At 42.2% G+C, this 22,053-nt stretch overlaps 1 protein-coding gene across 1 annotated transcript in view; it reads right to left on the bottom strand.

Moving 5' to 3' along the window:
- The window catches only part of KCNB1 (potassium voltage-gated channel subfamily B member 1), a 199,837-nt gene extending 180,282 nt beyond the window's left edge, over positions 1-19,555 (bottom strand). Inside the window, exon 1 of the mRNA XM_024207205.1 lies at positions 18,980-19,555. Within this exon, the coding sequence (XP_024062973.1) occupies positions 18,980-19,546 (567 nt within the window). The 5' untranslated portion in view covers positions 19,547-19,555. The remainder of the gene's footprint in view (positions 1-18,979) is intronic.
- Between the last annotated feature and the right edge of the window lie 2,498 nt (positions 19,556-22,053).

Here is a 22,053-nt window from a genome sequence, read left to right as displayed (position 1 = left end):
TTTGTGATTTTCCCAAGAAAACTGAGAAGGCTCCAATAGGTATAAAACACTTCTGTAGATCCGCTCCTAGGCACTATGGTAATACAAATAGTAATAATAATAATAATTAAGAGGATCTGCAATGGCTTCTTGATAATTATGTAACAAATTGATTTTTAAACACCTTTAGTGATGTATACAATGACAGCAGTGGGCCATACCCTGAGGGCCTCAGCTAATGTAAATTGGCATGGCTTCACTGAAATCAATGTACGTACACTGATTTACACTACCTGAGGCTCTGGCTTCCTGTGTCTAAATGCCTCACCAAGCTATTCAAAACTTAATTAAGTCGTGCTCTTTTACACCAGTGGGGAAATTGGCCCCTAAAAAGCAGCTATGTGGTTTTCAGTTTTTCTGCAGTCAAGATTAGGAGCACACTTCTGAATGAGATCCAAAAGGCATTTGGATCTTTTCACTTCAGATTGAAAGACCCACTCTCTATTTTGCAGTACTCTACCATAGCTGAACTGGTTCTTCAGTATTAATAGGAGTAATCAAAATACTTCTTAATCAAGGAAGTGAAAGGATATGACTTGAATGCTCATTAGAAAGCAGATCGGCTGAGTAAAGAGGTGCCTTTTTTTTTTTAATCCTAACCACACTTCAAAGTTCTAGGATTCAGTCCTGTCCCCAGTGAGTTAGTGGAGGCTTTCCCATTGACTTCAGTGGGAGCTGGAAGGAAGAATAGAAAACTCTTTGGAAGACAAGTTTCAGAGTAGCAGCCATGTTAGTCTGTATCCGCAAAAAGAACAGGAGTACTTGTGGCACTTTAGAGACTAACAAATTTATTTGAGCATAAGCTTTCATGGGCTACAGCCCACTTCATCGGATGCACAGAAACAAGTATCTTATAGGAGGTGATTGGGTAAGACTGTTGTTCCTTTTCTTTTACTTCATCACCTCTAGCTTAATTACAGTTATTAGTATGAGCTATTTTTCATGCGCTGTGCTCATATAGCACTGAGGACCAAGTTGAAACCACTTTACCCATATGAATAGTCCCATTGCTTTCCTTGGGGTTACTTGTGTGACAAAGGCTAGCATATTGTGACCCTAGAAGAGCAGTCAGATCCCCATATGCCATGTAAGGTCTCCTGTATGGCAGCTATTTGATATGGAAGGGAGTGTTGTCTAGTACTTAGAGCTGTGGACTGGGACTTAGGAGGCATGGGTTCTGTTCCCCACTCTGCCATTACCCGTCACTGCTCCTCTTTGTGCCTCACTTTTCCCATTTGTAAAATGAGGATAATGTGTAAAGTGCTTTGAGATCTACTGATGAAAATCTACCCCATAAGTGTGACCATTGTTATGAAGAGTCTATATCACAGTGCTCCACAAGTACAGGATGCTTATGTATTTTTCAATGCTGATGGATTAGATTTCTGCAAGTGGCAACAAGTGTCCAAATCAAAATGGTAATACAGATGCCTGAACATCTGCTCCAGACAAGAGATCTCTCCAGGCCCTTTGGACACTACAGATGACAAATTACCCTCAAGCATTTTTCAAGAATCTTAATTTAAGGAGAGAGAATTTCTTATCTTCCATAGCAATTTAGAGCCTGGATGCTCTTAGCACTCTTGATTAAATGAATACTCTATTAATGTCCTAATTCAGCAAAACACTTGCTTAATTTTACAATCTTATTGACTTCAGCTGGACTACTCACATGCTTATCGCTAAACACATGCCCAAGTGCTTTGCTGAATCAGGATATTAGAGAGCTGTTAATTTCAGCAAGAATGGTAGAACCATCCAGAGGGTCAGACACGATTTGAGCAATATGTATACTTTGGGCATAAGGATACGACCAGTTATACCAATCTGCTTTGATATTAGCACTTTTGGGGAAAAATAATAATCCAACAATTTTTGTTCTCATGTGAAAATATTTCAGAGCTCTAACGTCTCCATTTTCTCCAATGAATATGGATTATTTTAAATGTCTTCTAGAGTTTTTAATCCATTACATACCAGAATTTAGCAGGCCTATAATGAAGAAAACAAATGTACAGCACTTAAAAAAAAAAATCAGAACGGATATCATGGCTGGAACTTTGCCACATTTGCTCTGTATACTTTGGAACATCTTGTCATTATTTTACTCTGAAACTATTGAAACATCAGAACACTTTAAGTAGCCAGTCAGACAGGAAAGTAGGTGGAACTTGAAACTAAGCCTTAGTGATGGGTCATCAAGGACCCTTTGTCTCTAAGTTACCTATAGGATACTTGACCCAGCTAAGGTTTATATGTATTATTTTAACAGCGCAGATGTATATTGTATGTATGCACAGAGAAGTAAACGGGCAACATCATTATTTGTTTTTACAGTAGCACCAAGAGGCCTGAACTGAGATCAGGGCTCCAGTGCGCTAGGTGCTGTACATATGCCTGGCAAGAGGCCGTCCCTGCCTGAAAGAGCTTACACTTTAAGCAGACAAGACATACAAAGGGTGGGAGAAATGAAGTATTATCCCCATTTTACAGCTGGGGAACAGAGACAGACAGAGATTAAGTGACTTGACCAAGATCACACAGGCAGCCAATGGCAGAGCTGGGGCCTGAACCCTTATCTGTTGAATACTTTAACCATAAGGCCATCCTTCTTCTCAATACTTCCTTGACCTGAATGGGATTGTATAGGGACATACCATGAATCAGGGCAGAATTTGGCCAAATGGCTCGGACCCTGAGAACTGACAGTTTAATTCAGATGTAAATGATACACAGTTGAAGTGTTTCTGGTGAAGGGAAGCAGCAAGGAGATCAGCACTGAAAGGCTCTTATTAAAAGGGAGGTCACTTTACGCATAGGAAGAAGGGGGCAGTACCAGGTTTAGGGGGTGTGTGTGGGGGGGGGAACTGTGTAGCCAATGGAAAGAAAGAAACAAATAGGTAGGCGCGGGGCTCAGTAGGAGACAGTAGAGAGACCAAAGGAAATGAGCAGAGATCTAGGCAGGGTGGAATTGGGTAACACCTTGATGGGAAAGAAAAGAAGATTGAATAAAACTAAGAAAGGAGATTTATTTAATTTTTCTTGGGACACCTTTTCTGACCATTCAGATACACAACTTCACAATTATACATCGAATTTGCACACAGAGTTATCCTGTTTTTCCACAAGCAGATTTTGTAATACAGTACTTACGTAAAGTGTCAAGTATATTTGCATATTTCAATTACCTGATTTGCATGCTAAATCCCAGTAATTGTGTACACAAATTAGGTACTCATTTCTTTTTGCAAAAAAATGCGTAAGTAACTCATCCTAAATGACAGGCCTAGGTTTTGTCTACACAAAAAGTAGCAGTTACACACCAAATTAGTTAAAGCTGTGCAAAATCCCTGTGTAGATGCTCTTAAATTGATTTAAACCTGGATCAATTTAGTTTAAACCGATTCCTTACTGAATGAAGCTAAATTAATATGCAATAAATGAGTATCCACACAGGGGTTTGCACCATTATAACTAAATGGTTTTAAAACACCCACCTTTACCTGTAGACCAGGCCTTCCAGCTCTCTAGTCTTTTCACAATTATCATGTTACAGAACCTGCTGATACAAGTTCTCCATTCAAAACCATAAAAATATTGTGGTGGATGAAAGAACAGGTAGGATTTGTTGGTATCTACTAGATAACTGAAACTTCAGAGAAAGAGACCAACTTTAAGTTAGGTTATGCTTAAACGAATCAAATTATCTTTTCAACAGAAGATTTTTTTAAAACATCTATTATTTATATTACCCTAGCGCCTAGTAGCCCTGAATCAGGACTCCATTGTGTTATGTGCTGTCCAAACACAGAACAAAAAAGACGATTCCTGCCACAAAGATCTTGCAATCCAAGTAAACTGTTACATGACTTCTGCAAGAGGTGCTGTCCATGGCCAAGTTATCTATAACTGTGTAACAAGTGTTGACTAATAGGCATTTGAACCCAATGTAGAACTCTACAAGCAGCAACTTTAAAGACAATAATTCAATAAATCAAGGGGGATGCATTCGTGCACTACCCAGAAGTCAAAAATCCCTTATTCATTCTGCAGTTTAATGGGCACACAGAAATATGGAATTATATATGTCCCAGTGATCAGCTAAGACTGAATTGGAGTCAGTTGTCACACAAGTGAGAGACCAGAGGTGTTTAACTGGCATGATAAAAAAGTCTTATATTTCACTAGGTGAATTGAATATCCTAAAGTGGCTATTGGCCAGTGCTAGAAACATTTAACGAGATCACATTTCACTTACCTTCACTGACATTGGTGTGAGTCTTAAATTACTCCTATAAAACAACCTTCTATGTGTAAACATAGATAAGGAATACACTGTACATGTCAATCAACAAAATGAGCTCCATTACTTCAATTGATTTGAAATGCAGCACAGTTATCATAGTGGGGAAATATCTTTGTACCTTGACGGCAAGGTGAGGATACAGGCACCCTGAACCATACAGAAGGGCTTGGAAGCACTGGTGGTTCAAAAGCAGCATAGCAATTACTGGAGCTGTCCACACCTAGGGAGAGATCCTGCAGCCCTTGCTTTTGCCAGTCTCCCATTGAAATTAACAGGAGCTCTGCTTCGACAAGGTCCCCAGTGTTAGACCCCAAATCAGTGGGAGTTTTACCACAGGACTGACTATAAATTAAGTATGGACTTCAGGATCGGGCCTTATAGGAGTAACCCACCTGATTCAAATTTAGCTTTGAAAACCAAAGTAAAAAATATAAAATCCAATTTCATTTTAGTCAGTTATCGATCTTAAGAGTTCATTGTCAAAATAAAAAGTTAATTGTCAGACATGCCATTCAGCACCCAAGGACCTGATCTCAGAATTTCAGTCCTCTCCTGCGGCATCAGTATAATCTGCCTTGATACATTGCAAAAGCAGACAGACATGCACTTGGTATAGTCTACAAAAGCAGCAATTGTGTCTGCGTTCCTTCAAAACGGTAACAGGTACCGTAGTCTATAGACAGGGCTCTTGGCAGTTAAATGCTGCAGCACCTGCAGAGATCAATCAGAAGTTTATGTGAGAAAGATTAGAGGTTAAAAATAGCCATATGCGGAATGACCTAAATTTAATTCTGCTTGCTGGCAACGTGTGTGAGGGGGGAGGTATTTGAGGACATTTGCTGACAGAATCGTATTCGGTATTTGTTTCTTTAATTCTGTTGTTTTCTGATTTAAAAAACAGCATGAAAATCTAAACTATACAGGAGGAAATGCCTATTCAAGAACCAGCCCACCCCGAAACGAGACTTGGTGAAGATAATAACAACCCTACACCCACCTGTCCAACCCACATACACACACGAGCTTTGCAGTGCGCCCTAAGGGATAACAAATCTTTTGGAGCAAGGATCATAAATTCCAGAGTTGAGCATCCTTAACAAAAAAAACACCACCACCACCACCACACCCCTGCTGCCAGCCTCCTTCCTTTTAAATCAAGGAGCTGCTAGATTCAGTTCTGCTGCCAACTGCAATGTTCCTCATGCCGGCAATGATAATATTCCCTAGGTCTAGAAACATATAGAACACAGAATCCATCTTGGGCCTGGGTCTGAATTTAGTCATACCCCAGCATGTTGGCCCCTAGAGAGTACAGTGATAGGCAGATTAGACAGACAAATTTTAAATGAAATATAACTGCAAAATTATAGGAGAAAATATTCTGGACCAGCTAGATTTTTTAGGCCAGGTTTGCTATTGTTTGTCTGAATCCTGAAGAGGATTTTTCTAGTTACTATTTCCTCTGAATTGCCATTTTTAAATGTAGACGGATAACAACAGATACCTAAAATCAGCAGACAGTTGTGAGGCTTACTTAATTAATATATTTAAAGCACTTTAAGATCCTTTGATGAAAGAAGCTAAGAAGTGCACAGTATAATTAGTATGTATTATTAATAAACCTCTGGCACACTGATAGGAGAAGAGAGACTTTTGTCCCCCAAAAGTTCTTACTTTTGATATGAAAGACAGAATTAAGACAAAATTTAAAAAGCAAGCAAACAAAAATGTGGAGCTCTTTATTCCACAGTAGGTTGCAGGCTCTTCTGATAATAGAATCTAGAACCATCACCATATAAAGCAAATTATCATGCTACTTTTCTCTCAGGTTTTTGAGAAATACAAAGAATGGAATATGACAAGATACAAGGGGAGTTATTTTGCTCTCTGTCATTGGGGTGAGTGAATATAACTACTCTGAGAAGTTGTAAACAGAGATTATTAAATGCACGATCATCAGTAAGGTTAAAAAACATACAGTCAGAGAAAAAGTGCTCAAAGCAATGGCTGGACACTTTGATACAAACAGGCACGTTAAAAAGAAAGTATGAGTCACTGTGTTTAAACCCCGTGCATGCCCAGTAGGGTCTATATATTTTGAGAGGTCTGAAGATACGCGGTCTGAGGTGGATTCTCATGCAATTTATAGAAATGGTGAGCTCTCTTTTCTGGCAAACCTACCTCCTGAGTGCTCATGGGTAGGATCCTGCATCACTGGAGAGGAAGGATGTTCCAGTGACTAGGGTGCGAGCCAGGGATTTAGGAGATTATATGGTGATGGGGGCCATATAATAGATTGCCATTGACTTCAAATGTCATCAGATCAGGACATATACTGCCATATTTAAATGGCTGTTTTAAACCCAAATATACCCATTTCTCTATGTTTCCATTACTGATTTAAAAAAATGTGAGTGAATCAGTTACTTCAATGGAGCTTTGCTGATTTACACCAACTGAGGATCTAGCCTACTGTATTTACAAGAAACAAACAGTCCCCCAGGAATGTGGAAGTTTTGTAAATTCTTGCTTAGATTTTTGCTTATCGTTATTGCTCTCTTGATCTTAGGATGATGAGAAGTCTTAAAAAAACATAATGTCAGAGAAAGGAGAGAACATGTCCGGAATCCAGCTTGGCAATCACAGAAACCTAGACTCTACCGTGCTCAGGACAGAGCCATGATAAAGTTTGGAAGTTTTGTGATCAGTCGCCGATAAAGTCAAGCATGTATACGAGACTTCACATGTCATGAAATTTCCAATGGAAGTTCTAAAGCTAGTCCTATAATCTAATGCCTGTACTTCAAAAGTCTTTGTAGAAAGGCTTAGACAGGTAAACCTTTGATAAATTATTCAACTTACTCTTTTAGCAGAATGATTAGTTTAAAAAATGTAGCCACAAGGTATCTTAATTATAGACACCAATATTTATTTTAGTGTTGTGCCTTTGAAACGGTTTCACTAATCATCGCCAATCAGAAAGTATTTTTGGCATATATTCTATTTACATAACACAAATGACACTTAGAAATCCAATTTGTTAGAAGATGAGGGATGACAGAAATTAGTGACAGTTTGTGAATGGGAAAAAAAGAGTTAATTTACAACAAATATTATTCACAATGAATCAACCAACCAGCTCTTACATCTCCAATGGTAATATTAATTTCCCTACACTCTCCGTATCAGTTCTGGCTGGCATGGGGAATCAAAGTCAACCTTTGTGTGACTGGACGCAACTTCACAGACTGCTGAATGAACTAGGCTGCATACAGGATGACCAGATTATCAAGCACATACACTGCAACTGTTGAGCAACCTTCTAATTCATATGAAGGATGTTTTATCAAAATAAATGCTCTCATTTATATAGGGGGACGTTATTCTCACTTAGAACAGACCAACTCAGTGGAAAGGTCTTTTGATAACAACAGTATCATAGGTAGGCTTTAGCTGTAGAATCTGAATGTCAAATAATATGAAAATATATTGATTGTATTATAAAACAAAGCTGAGGCCTTGCATTTTTTACTGTATTTGGAGAAAGGGAGGGGGAGGGGAAGGAAAGCAGCTTGCTACTGTTATAAAAAATGTTCTTAGATAAGTGTAATTACCTTAACTGTGTAACACTTTCCTTGAACAGGTTAATGATTTCAGTGTTTGACAAGAGCTACAGGAAAAAAATCCTGTAGAAATTAATGGAACATAAGAATATTTCCTCCAAATTTTTGAACTATTCTACAGGATTTAATCAAGACTTGTATCCCTATCATAGAATTCCATAGGATGGTTCTGAAAATCTATCAGTATAGAAAGGATTTGGTTCTATATTAAATGTCATAGGCTTTTAGAGTAACTTCTGTACAACCCTATTAAATTTCTATACAACCTTTCATTCCCTATTAAGTTCTACAAGACTTCTCCATAAGGGCTGGAATCCTTAAACTAGGTATAGCTACATGAAGACAAAGATGGGCTTAAACTGCCTCCCCAGAGTAAGGACATTCAGAGGGCAGCAAACTATAATTTCATCTTTGGTACATCAGCTAATGTCTTAGTACTTCAGAACACAGATTAGGTAAGATTTGGTACCTGGAAAACGTGTCTATACTAACAACAAAATCACGTCGTGGGCAATGTGGTCTAGTAGTTACAACAAGGCACTGTGTGGCAGAATTCCTGGCTGCTTGTCTTGGCTCTGCCACTGATTTGCCATATGACCTTTGGAAAGCCACCTAATCTTTTGCTTCACTTTACAAATGTATAAAATGAGATAATTCTTCAAGATTAGGCTAGATAAGTTTATGGAGGGAATGGTTTGATGGGATAACGTGATTTTAATCAATTAGGCAATAACGGCCATCGCTGGTAAAATGAGGGTCTGGCTAGAGAATCTTGCCTGTATGCTCGGGGTTCTGCTGATCGCCATATTTGGGGTCGGGAAGGAATTTTCCTCCAGGGTAGATTGGCAGTGGCCCTGGAGGTTTTTCGCCTTCCTCCGCAGCATAGGGCAGGGGTCGCAAGCTGGAAGATTCTCTGCAACTTGAAGTCTTTAGATCACGATCTGGAGACTTCAACAGCAGAGTTAAGGGAAAGTGGGGGGGTCAGCTTTTGTGGCCTGCATCATGCGGGAGGTCAGACTAGATGACCATATTGGTCCCTTCTGACCTTAAAGTCTATGAGTCTATGAGTCTATAATTGCATGCCACAGCTATGTTACAATGCATAAGCATTCAATCTTTTCAAAGCACTTTCAGAGCTTTGCTTGATAAATGCAGACATTATTATAGTAAAAAGGAACTGTTCCAGTTAAACTGAATGGGAGTTTTACCATTTGGACCCTTGGCTGATACTATGAGAGATAAGCAACTACCATGCTTTGACTATTTCTATATTAGCATTTACTATGGCTATGTCTACACTACCGTGGTAAGTCAACCTAAGTTACGCTACTCCAGCTATGTGAATAATGTGTGTGTGTGTGTGTGTGAGTAATAGGGAAGAAAATTGAAAGGCCCTGAATAGGAATCTCTGTCTCTCATGTGGGGTTTCTCTAGGCTCCAGAGCTAAATCCCTGCATCAAGATTCAGGATGAGTACTGCTGAGTCATGCTGGTAGATATATCCAAGTAAGATCCAGCAGGTTTCAAAGGGGACAGAGAAAACTAGGACACAAGAGACCCTGGAGGGAAACCACGGGAACAGCCAAGCTTGGGGAAGAAGATTAGGCTGAGGTTTGTGTTGTTGTACTGAGTTACCAATAAAGGGAAATCCCAGGGAAGGAGGGAGTTTGGACACTACCTCAGAGCTGCATGCAGGGTACAAAAGTTAAGAGATACCAGAACCCTAGACAGTTGAAATAGAAATGACCTATTAAATCATGTAGTCTGCCTGTGCTAAAAGAGGTATGTTTCCTGTCTCCCTTGGTCAGAATACAATTTTTATCCATTGAATTTAGTGGGAGCAAGGGATACCAGCTTCTTTAGACAGGACTAATATTAACATGTTAACCCTACTGATTGGCCACATTTGCCTCTTCTGCTACTGCCAGGTACCTCCATAGAGTAAATCATATTGACTGTGTTTATTATAAGAACTAAATGATCAGCTGTGAACTTTCACTGACATAAATATTTTGCCATTAGTAATAACAAATAGCATACTCTTGTAATTGTGAAAGTAGCATTGGATTATTCTGCTTTACAAGTTAGGAGAAACCTAAAGGCAACCCTGAATCAAAGGAATGGACAATAAAAGGAGCTGATAATTAGATGCCAAGTTTATTCCTAAAAACCAATGGTGGGGACATTTATCCCAGCAAATAAAATGAATTAAATTAAAGTTGTTGTTTTTAATGGAAAGGAACCAATTTCCACACAATTTAAGGGTGCAATTGCACACCCCATTTAGCATGCCGCTACAAATACGAGCATGCACAAATCAAGTAATCGCATGGTCTGCTGACCAGAACTGGCAATCACTGCATGCAATTATCTAGTTTGCACTTGTATTTGCTCTAATTGCATGCACATAACTATGTATATAACTGCACGCCTAAATTCTTCGAAAATCTAGCCCAGAATTCTTCTCATGAACAACAATCAGCAATAAACATCTGCAGTTAGAGCTGAGCAAAATTTGGAATTTCTATGCCCCAGGAAATTTTGACATTTACAGATTTTTATCCCAAATTGGGATTAAAAATTGACATTTTTCAGGGAATGGAAATTCTGAGTTGGAAATGTCAAAAGTTTTCATGTTGCCATTTTTGATGAAAATATTTTGACATTCCCAAAATCAAAATGTTTTCATTTGTTGAACTAACCCCAAATGCTTCATTTTGAGTCAGTTCAATGTTAAACTGCATTTTTCCATGGCAGTGCATTGCCTTCTGGGAGCTGTAGCTCGGGAACTGGAGACCTCCATTCTCCCCTGCTGGAGTGTCATATGTCTCCGTGATGCACGACACAGAACCTGGTCAGCAGGAAATCTGCATTACATCATGGGAATGCAGGGAGCTCAGCCTCCTCCAGGATCAGGGGCTCAGCCCATAGGACAGAATGCAACTCCCATAAGGCAATGCACTGATAAGTAAAACATTAAACGACATTTCTCTAACTTATCCTATATGGAACATTTCAAATCTGTTCAACAAAACAAAACGTTCTAATTCAAATCAAATTGACCCAAAACAAAATATTTAACTTTCATTTTCCTCATGGAAAATATATATTAAAAAAATCTGCAAAATTGAGGCTCTCTCACAGAAAATGTTTATTTAACAGAAACTGCATTTTCTGCCGGAAAATAATTCTAATGGAAAATTCCTGATTGGCTCTATGTGCAGATGGAAGGGGAATAACCCCCCTGAAATCACCGAAGTTGCACTAGGGTTGAATTTGGCTCACTGAGTGTAAGACAGGCTTGCCACAGGAGACTGTAAACTCCTCACAGCAGGAAACAGACCTTTGGTGCATGTGTGTCTTGCACAGCACTGAGTATGTTACTGGCTTATAACAATAAGTAAATTTAAATAAAGACCCCATTTTTAAAAACATGGCTACTTGGCTCTGGCACTAAGGTCAGGCAGGAGATTTCCAGGAAGATCAATGAATTAGAGAGGTTCCCCACTGCTGAAGGAATGAAACCATAGTCTGAGAATCAGCTGAGTGAGTTTCTAAATGGGGCTGTTGAAAGCACAGGAGACAGTAAAATATAGCAAACAGTGACTCGGCAAATGAGAAGACGGATAAGGGAGAAAGCCTAGTGCAGTGGAGAATGAAACAACATTTATGGGAGAGATTTTCAAAGGCAAAAATGGGAGTTGGTGCCTAACAGCCCTTCATGATTTGAAATTTTCACCCCTGAATATTTTGCACTTCTATAGCACCTGTTATCTAAGACTCAGTATTAGCAAATAAGCTTCACAATCCCAGATGTGAACCCAGAGAAGTTAAGTGACTTGCTCAGCAAGCAGTAGAACCAAGGAGTCTTGCTTTCCATTCCCCTGCTCTAACAGCGAACCACGCTCCCTGGGAACAAGGTGAGTGTTGGCTGCAAACATGTAGGATTCAGATTGCACTGACGAACACTAGTGAGGAAGCTATGGAGCAAAAGCAGAAGAGAAGTGCAGCTAGCAGCACATCTCATTTGCTGGTACAGTTACATATGCACATCAGGTAGTTTCACATACAAATAAGTAATTAGATGTATTTGCTTGTGCAATTGCAGTCATTTCACAACCAAATTAGACAGGCAATTGCACACTTATCCTGAGAAAAAAACGTGGCTTATAATGTGAAAAGAAACTAAGTTAATAGCATGCATGACCAGACAGAGGGCTCCAGTGAGGTGATAGAGAATATTTTTGGTGCGCATCAACTGAAACATTTCATTTGGATTTCAATATTTCTTTTTTTTTCTTCATCTAATTAGCTTAGATTTCAAACCAAAAATATGTTTCAAATGGAAAACCCAGAATGTTTGGTTACAAACAATGTCAAAACAAAACATTTTGACAACTCCAAACCTTTTTTCCAACTTTTTATTTTTGAGTTGGGAGATTCACTGACCTTGTTTCATAAACACTTTTGTTTTTCAAAAATCAGCAGTTTTCAACCCAAAAAGTTTAATGGAAAAATACCCAACCAGCTCAATTCTGGGGATTGTAGTTCAGAGGAACTCTGGGAACTGTAGGCACAGTAAGGCATTCTGGGAAGGTTCCCGCAGCTGGGGGGGGGGGGGAAATATAAGCAGCAGAGAACACTGAAGGGAACAGGGCATATTGTTGGCTCTCCCCAGGAAAAGCATCTAAGTGGGGATTAGGAAGAGCCTGGGAAGAGACCTAGAGATATAACTGAAGGACTGGGAAATGTACCCGAGGAAGGAGTGATGTTTGGGGCTAGAATAACCAGCAACTGGGAGGAGACATGGAGCGGGTGGCAGCTGCTTGTGCGTCTCCACCAAATTGCAGTGGAAGAAGCCCAGTGGGCAAGACTGTCAATGGCCCAAAAAGGAGGTGAATCCATGCACCAAGGGGTGGAGGCTTTGGATTGATGTTAGATTTCTGTTTACCTTGGAAGGGGAGGAGTTTACTTTGGTTTGATGAAGAACTAAATTAACCTACATAGAGGAAGGGAACCAAGGCAGTAGCCATGTTGGACAAACGAAGAAGGTAAACCACGGCTACAAGCCTTCAGCTGAGCAAAACTTAGACAGCCCTGCTTTAATGGAATGAGCAAGCATATCACCTGGCAACCTGGCTAAGAGATAGGAGATAAATGATGGGAATGGGAAGGGGAGAGTCTGATATACGGCTAGCTGCTGGTAGAAGTGGTGAATTCATACATAAGATGTTAGAGATGAATGAGAAATGGATGTCGTATGGGAATTTGAAGACATTTATAACCAGTTGTGTGTAAAAGCGGAATGTAACAGAAGTAGCATCTCAGATGGATTTTTTAATTTTATTTTTGGTATATTATAATAGTCATAAGGAAAGAAGAGAATTTATGGAGGAACAAGGATAATCAGAGGAGCAGAAGGAAACCTTGACTAAAATTACAGTGAATATTTCAGCTAACAGTAAAGGATTCTGCAAAGTACAGTCACAACGTAAGGCATCTTGAGATTAACAGCATAGAGCAATGGGCAGTTGAGAGAAAAAAGTTGCTGTACAAATTCTAGAGGCAGGCATAATATGATTACTGAATTGGAGCTGCATGTTTTCAAGGATAAATCTGATATTATTGCAACAGCAGAAACATGGTTGAAACAGGGAAATACATGGAAATTTAGCACGCCAGAATGGAGAGATTTATACTCCTAATAAAGCAAAAGGAAAGGGCAGCATAAGAGAAGGATTAATATGACAATATGCAGAGAAGCTTTTTACAGACAGGGGGATGTGGGTGATTTTGACATGGTGCTTTAGGCCTGCAGGGCAGATAAAAAAAATAAAATAAAATCAGATCATGCAGGAAAGTCTATAAGAAGATCAGAGGTTTATATTTTTTCCAGTGGAACACTAATTGTTCTCATATTGATCACGGTATGAATTTATGAAAACTAAAAGAAGAAAGGACTTTTTTCTTAAGAGGCAGGAAGCCTGTTTCTTATGGAGTTGTTTGAAAGGTCTAGATGGTCAGAGGATTTTCAGGTCGTAATCTCTAGTAAAACGAGCCACATATGCTACTTCAACTTTAGCTGGTTTGTTTTGTAATTTATTTATATAGTCAAGCTTGGACCAAATGCAGTCTCTGGTTTCCAGGGAAGTCCTAGTATCTAGACGGTTTTATGGCTTGGCAGACTGAGACCCCAAGAGAATGAATATTGGGCAGAGGTCACTGAGCGAGTGAATGGATCAGCTGAGATTTAATCCCAGGGACCTCAACACCAGGGAACTGCCAGACTCGAAGGATGCCAATATCTGACATACTCGTGAGGTTCAAGTCCTGGAAAAGCAATATTCCCATCTGACTACTGGAAGGCTACTTTTAGGGAACTGCAAGTGAAAACAACCTTTAGCCCCGTTAGAAAAAGAAAGAGCTATTTAAGAAAGAATCTGCAACTCATCCAGGTTAAATCCAAACAGAAGCGAGGGCAACAGAGACCAATGTGGTTAAGTAGGGATGTAGTGGGCGGTCCACTGTATAAGTAGAAGGCTTTAAAAAAATATAGACAAACTGGTAAGGAGGATTGGGAGATCCATAAAAATAAGCTGATGTAAGCTACAAGGATAATCAGAGGAGCAGAAGGAAACCTTGACTAAAATTACAGTGAATATTTCAGCTAACAGTAAAGGATTCTGCAAAGTACAGTCACAACAGCCAGAAGAAACTGATCTATTAAAGGAACCAGTAGGAATTAGAGGCAAGAGATAAAGAAAAAATAGAAGACTTTGTTATACAGGTTTGTTTGTGGAATGGAGAGTAGTCTAAGGCTCTGACCCTGCAAACACTTATGAACAGGCTTAACTTTATGCATGTGAATAGTCCCTTTGAACACAACTGGACGAAACTGAGCTCAGTGAAACTACTCATGCATATAAAGTTAAATACCTGCATAGTTCTTTGTAGGACCGGGGCCCAAAGCTGCAATTGTATTACAGTATTGTGGGGAGGAGTGTAATGTGCACGGAAGAGTGGAAATGGATAGTATTTATAATATACATCTCTATAGCACCCGTCATTATTGGACCTGGGTACTTGCGGGGTGGGAGTGCGGGTGGGGTGGAACGGCCCTTCTTGAGGCAAACAAAGTGTTAAGAAAAGGTAGTACACATTTCTCAAGTCTTAAAGAAAATGACATCAACAATTAGTGAGACAAAAACTGCTGTTTTGAGAAGTTCTCTGATACCAGCTCCGATATTTGGAGGCTCTCAGGGGACAGGATATTAGCAAATCTAACATTATTATTCCTATTTTATTTAGGCACTAATATGCTCAGCATTGTACAAGACAAATAAGACATTCCTTGCCCTGAGGAGGTTACAGCATAAAAGCCAATCAAAGATTCAACAAGATGTATGGAGAAACCCAGAGGAGATGTTAATTTAATATGTTTATTTTTAGCTCATTCATGCAGTCTCTCTCTCTCGCTTTTCTTTTTATTTATTAAAAATCCCACTTCTACCCTGATATACCTACCTCTTCCTTTAATGGTGTTGGGACCAGGGCAAAACTGGGCCCAACATGTCTATCAGATATACTGCGGAAAGTTATTCTGGATTTGTTAGGTTACGAGTTGTAGAGAAAATATTAGAATAGAAACAATGAGGAGAGATTTAGTTAGGGAGCCCACCTTGAAAAACTTAATCCGATTAGAACTTGTTCCTTATCATCTGAGAGATGGGGCAGAGCTGACAAAGGCAAAGCATGCAGAGGCGGGGAGGAGGGTTAATGCTTTGTTGAAGTCCAGCATTGGCTTATACAAAGGCTCGTGGTGCAGAAAGTACAATAGTTTGTTGAATTATTTTAAAAATTGCTTAAGCAGGAAACTGCAACCAGCTTATATAGGTGACATATTTAACTGGAAAGAATCTTCTACTGGGGAGCAACAAATCCAGAGACAGGAAAGAGTAAATAGCACAGATGAGAATTCTACTGACTCAAGAGATTTGGGGTTGAGAGGAGAGAACTAGAAAGAGGTTGTCTAAGGCAGGTCTTCACTACGGGGGGGGGTCGATTTAAGATACGCAAATTCAGCTACGCGAATAGCATAGCTGAATTCGACGTATCGGAGCCGACTCACCCCGCTGTGAGGACGGCGGCAAAATGGACCTCCGCAGCTCCCTGTCGACAGCGCTTACTCCTACCTCTGCTGGTGGAGTAAGAGCGTCGATTCGGGGATCGATTGTCGTGTCCCAACGAGACGCGATAATTCGATCCCCGAGAGACCGATTTCTACCCGCCGATTCAGGCGGGTAGTGTAGACCTAGCCTAAGTATTTCAGTCTAGCCCAACTGTAAACTGTGGAGGGGTGTGGGGAAGAGGGATGAGACAGGAAATGCTGGTTTGCACCAGTTGAAGGACACTTTGGTGATAACTACTGGAATAGATTACTATGGTCCCCTTTCCATGGGAAAGGTTTGAATGCCCTGGAGAAGGCACTATGCTGGCAAAAGCAGAAATAGTCTCATTTTAAGAGGAAATGTGAAAGAGGGTAAAGCTAGCAGAAGAATTATTTGGAGATCGCCTACTCTATTAGAAGGACTTACATGTATGCAATAGCTGGATGAGGTGAGGCAGAGAGTCCAGATTCAGAGAATTCAGTCTTAAAGTCATGATAACTGGGCACAACTGTTTGATTCTGAGAATAATGGGTCAGACCCCAAAATCCTTACTCAGTCCTTTCCATGGCCAGCTGCCCAGTGACTTCAGTCAGACCTTGGCCAGTGTCAGGATTGGGCACAATAAATACAATAGGTGGATGAGCTCTCAAGAAAGGTTATCAAAGCAAAGAGTACACGGGTGTGCAAACCCAAGAGCAGCGAGTGGGAGTGAGTGGAAAAGTGTCCACAAGCAAGGAGGCAAAGGTTTCACTAGGCCTAGTAGCCTTTTTCTGCCTAATCCTAATAATTAATCATACCTCATTTCCTTGCTACAGTTAAAATGACTAGAATCTGTATTTGTCTTCAAATATTCCAGCAGTTCCCAGACAAATTACAGCACCACGTCAATTATAAGAGTGAAACATCAAAGGGGTAGCTTAACATGGGAAGGGAAATAATGCATTTGCAATTCACTCTAGATTAGTCCAAAGCCTGCAGTGCTGAATGCACTTACTCTGAGAATTTTCTCAGAAGATAAACCTAGAGTGTATTTCACTTATAAATCACAAAAGACACTTATTTGGCAAGAGTGACCCCTGCTCATATACAATAAATCGTGAACTTCAACGGTCCCTAATGGATTTTGAGTCAGCGCCATAGACAGCTAAGCCCAGGGCCTGTGTTTCAGGATTCCATAGCTGTGCCAAAATATACCTATAAATTATTAACATCTTCAGCACAGTGTCATCTGTGCCGTTTGAAATAAAAAAGACATTCTGTGTCTCCGTCTGTCATTAAAAAAGCGATAACCAATTCATCAAAGCAACACACCTTTCCTTTTCCCTGCCAGAATAAATCACTTATCCCACACACACTCTCTTCAAACTATCTTCCCAGAACTTTAAAGACACTTTTGTTCATACCCGCAATGCTGCAATAGAAACAACCCCATTTTTCAAAATCAGAAACAAACAAAACAAAACATAATCCACATGCTACAGGGACAAAGATCCAATTTGCATGTAGAAATGTAAATCAAGCAGATAACAGTGAGAAAAACAGCTCTGCTTTCATTTTGCTAGGCAGCAGTATTGCAGGAGCACTGGTGGCAGAAATTTCAAGTTTTCAATCCTTTAATGTTCAGTCTCTTGTACTTTCCAATCCTTAACACTGCATTTCCACCCCTTTTAACCTTTATTTTTATCTCCACAGTTACAGAATAGTCATGTTTGTTTGCAGATGCTTCATCACTAATGAAAATGTGCAGCTGCCAGGACATTCTCTAATGCAGAGCAGCTAATTAGCTGTCAACTGTGACACTAATTTCTCAGAACTATGATGTTCTTTTAAAATTATATTAACATAGAACTGCTGGATCCAAGTGTAACAACTTCAAACCAAGCTGCACGTCAATCATTTATTATCAGCCAAGGAATTTCAATAGCATTGTATAGAGGGGAAAATTAAAATCTGCTAGAAGCAGGTAAGAAACAGATTTAAAACATTGTCCTCGGTAAAACTGAAGACTAAAAGTGCATGGTACTTCCTTGGGGTGTTTGCATTTTACCCTGAAAAGTTAAGATAAGCCTTGAAAGGCAGCATTTATTAGTACAGCCATCATTGCTTACCACTAGCTTGTTAGAAATGATTCTGAATAGCCCTATACTGAGTGATACACACTATTATATTTTTACTAGTTAAATTCAAGCTAGTAAAACTCATAGGAAACTTTATATAGATCATTACAGCTTTGGACCAAGATTGGACATCTACTGTGACAGTGCATCAAAAGAAGACATAGGACAAGCACTAAATAAACCCTAACTGCTTCTCAGAGAACTTGCCAAACCTACAGTAAAGCAGCCCATGCTTTAGATAAACTAATGAGGTTACACTTCTCACTGTAATTGTGCAGCTGTTCCAACTGGCCTCTGAGGACTGGATGGCTTCTGATGTTTATTTCCCTTTCCTCAACTCTTTCATCTACCCACAGATAATAATTAATAGAAAATCTTGCCCTGTTTTGCATGAGAAGGGTAGAACTGTGTGGGAGGCCGTCCCACTCTCCCAGCCTCCCTCCCCCCAAAAAACAAACAAACAAACAAACAAAAACACCTTATCCAGAAAAGCAGAAGAGCCAGAGATTCCATGAAGTCCACTAGGGACTTGGCTATTGTTAATCAATGTTACATGGAAGGCACTCAAACCCTGGTGTGATGGGCACCAGTACACATCTTTAAAGGCACATACATTTAAGCAGCATCCCCTCTGTTTGCTTATGAGAGTTGGCTGCCAGGACCCGTTTCAGCCCCCACAGGCAATACTTATGGATGGCAAAGAGTGAGCAGTGATTTGAGACGTTACCTTGGCGGCTACTGAAGAGTTGGGTTTCTCTAGAAGATCCCAGAGTTTTTTCCTCTTGTCGGCGCAGCAGGTGTTATCAAATTCCTCCCCTTCCCTTTCCCTCAGCGTCTCGGCTTCTCTCTTCAGCTCCTCGTTCATCTGCTCTTTCTTCTGGTGGTACCTGGCCTGGCAGCAGGACTCCAGGTAGATCTCGTCGATCCCCCAGTAGTCCAGTTCTTGGCTGAAGGACAAGGCGCACATCTCCTCCATCATGTGCAGCTTGCCCGTGCGGTAGAAGTTCAAGATGGAAGTGAAGGCCCCCGGGTGCCGGTCAAAGAAATACTCGTTCTCCTCCAGGTTATAGTCGTCACAGATCTCCATGAGGGACTCGTGCGTGTTGAAGTCTCTCAGTTTGCCCAGCCTGGTCCGGGGCAGCCTGTCCAGGGTTCGCCAGAGAACTTCATGCGCCAGGCCCCCCACGTTGAGTTTGACCCTCCGGGAGCAGGCCTTGCTCCGAACGATCTCCATGGGGTCGGGAGGCAAAGAGGTAGAAGACCGAGATCCATGCTTGTTCATGCCCGCGGGCATCGCTGCCTCTGGAAGGCTCCGCGGGGCCGGGCACTCACGCTTCAGAGCCGGCGGGCTTCACCTGTTCTCCTTCCCCTCCATGCCGAAGAGCTGCAAGAGAGAAGCCAAAGCCGCACGGGTCATTCCCCCTGCCCGCCGGCGCCGGGCGTTAATCAGAGCGGCCCAGAGCTCCGGCAATCGGCTCCAGGGGCAGCGGCTGTGGGACCGCGCTGGCCGCTGTTCGGCCTCGTGGTGCTGAAACCGGCCCGCTCGGGGGAGGGGAAAAGCCGCTGTGCACGCGGGGGAGGCGGCCCCAGGGGCAGGGGGCACCCGGTGCTGGGGCACGCCCCGGGGCGAGACTCGCCTTTCCCAGGGCTACAGCCGGCCTGGCAGAGGGGCTCCAGGCGAAGGGAAGGCGCTGAGCGCGGCTCTGCCTTGGTTTGTGGAGGGCTGCGAGGAATAAGAAACACAGATCGGGGCAATCCCCCCCTCCCCAGCCCCCATGGGCTTTAGCCGGACTTGCGGGAGCCAGGACCATTATTCTAGGAGGCCACGGGAGAGTTCTGTCCACACAGACACTAACCCGGCTGGGGGGACGCGCACAGTTCCCCCCGCACACACTTCTGTGGTGACATGCCCCCGGGATAGCCACGCCGGAAGCGAGGGATAGTTCCTCAGCTCTAAAGTCATGCCAGGATCTGTGTTTTTTCTTTGCTTTCCGATTGCTTCTCCCCCTCCCCCCAGATCCTCCGGGTTTCTTTTGTTAAACCCAGGTTAAGGAACCGTGAACTTTAAAAATATATATATATCCACAACCTTGTGTGGTGCTCAGCCCAAATCCTCCCGGGCTGTTCGCAGAAACCTGCAAGCCTCCAGTCCGGTCCTTTACTCCTCATCTGTTACCTGGTTATAAATTTAACCCAAAGACGTCAGGGATATAGGCTGCCGCTCAGGATTTACGTGATGACACGTAATTACGCATCCTGCCTGAAATGCACAGTCCTCGGCATGAAGGGAGTCTGGGGACGGGAGCAGCTACCGTAGATCGGAGCATGCATTGTATAGCGGGTGCTGAGAGCTCTTCCAAACCAGGGGAGCGGCCCTGTAGGAGACAGGGCTTCTTGCCATAAAGGGGGGGCGCCCTCCTCCCACGCCCCCCAAGATGTAGGGACGAGATTATGCACGTAGGGTCAAGGGGAACTCTGGTCCCAGCTACCGGCTGCCTGCATGGCTACTTCTCTCGCCCAGCTGCAGATGGTTTTTATAACTCTCCGCTTGTGAATCTCCCGGAGGAGATTGGATTGGGGGGAGGGGAGGGAGATGGATTGATGGCCAGTCACTTTAAACGACGCATTTCACTTTTGGGAGACTCTCCCAAGGACTCTCCCCCCCCTTCCCTCCACCATAAATCAACGGAGGGTCAGTAAATAATAATAAACCCAGCACACGCTTCTTACGAAAGCCGCTGCCTTGCAACGTCCCCGGGCACTGTTGCTTACACAAGACAGCCTTAAAATAAACCCAGTACAGATGGGAAGCAGTTCACACTGTCCTCCATGCCCAGCCTTCCAGCCCTATAAGGATTTCAAGGGTTCACGGGCGCGCTCTTTCGCCTCTCGTAGACAGTGCAGGGATCCTGGCAATCAATCCATCAAAGACCGACCGTGTCTTTAAACAGCAGCCGGGTCTGCTCCTTGCCCGTGACCCTGGCTAGAGCCATAAACTCCGGCAAACGCTCCTAAACCTGCTTCCCCCTTTTCCCAGGCGAGCTGGGCTACCTACCTTCTTCGCCAAGGATCAAAGCCGGGCAGTCGGCGGAGAACAGGGAAACCAACGTGTGGCTACATCCTGCATCAGCCAGACAGCGATCAGCAAGCTGAGGCCGTTTGCATTGGCTCCCTGGAAGCCTTAGGCAGAAAGATCACAGTGATATTCCAATATGTCCAAGAACCCGAGGGCTGGGGAAGGGAAGCCAGGCAAATGGGTCCACAGACGCCTGAAAGCTGCAGATTATTCCCAGGATCCTTTTGCAAGCAGCTTCCCAAGGCCTGCACTTGGATGAGACTCTCTCCCTCCGCCCCCGTCTACATTCCAAGATGGAGCCACATTTTCTCGTTTTAAAGATACAAAGGAAAGCGCCTCTCTTTCCTGGTGCTGTCTCTTAATGGAGATCAACAAGTCTGGTCTGAACCTCCAGCTTTTCCCTGCAATTCTGGCCCAGCGTTGTTTAGAGTGAATGGGAAGGTGGAGGTTGATGAGAGGAGGGCAGCGCCACCGTGAGCTGGGATGCAGCATTGCAGGGGAAGTTAACACTTGCCTGGCCTGGCTGCACCAGCCTGGGCATGATTTACAAGGAAGGTGGAGCCTGGAAGAACTTTTATTACCGGAGTTTAGGAAGAGTGTGGGTAAGAGAGAGATTCCTGAGCATTTCTCCTTAAGAGAAGCTGCATCTCAGGTCTTTTATTCACATACACACCCAATCACACACACACACACACACACACACACACACACACACACACACACAC

Source organism: Terrapene carolina, unplaced genomic scaffold (genome assembly GCF_002925995.2).
Source record: "Terrapene carolina triunguis isolate 2854851 unplaced genomic scaffold, T_m_triunguis-2.0 Scaffold130, whole genome shotgun sequence".
Taxonomy (NCBI): Eukaryota; Metazoa; Chordata; order Testudines; family Emydidae; genus Terrapene; species Terrapene triunguis.
The sequence above is the reverse complement of the archived record's forward strand: the minus strand, read 5'-3'. Positions and strand labels throughout refer to the sequence as shown.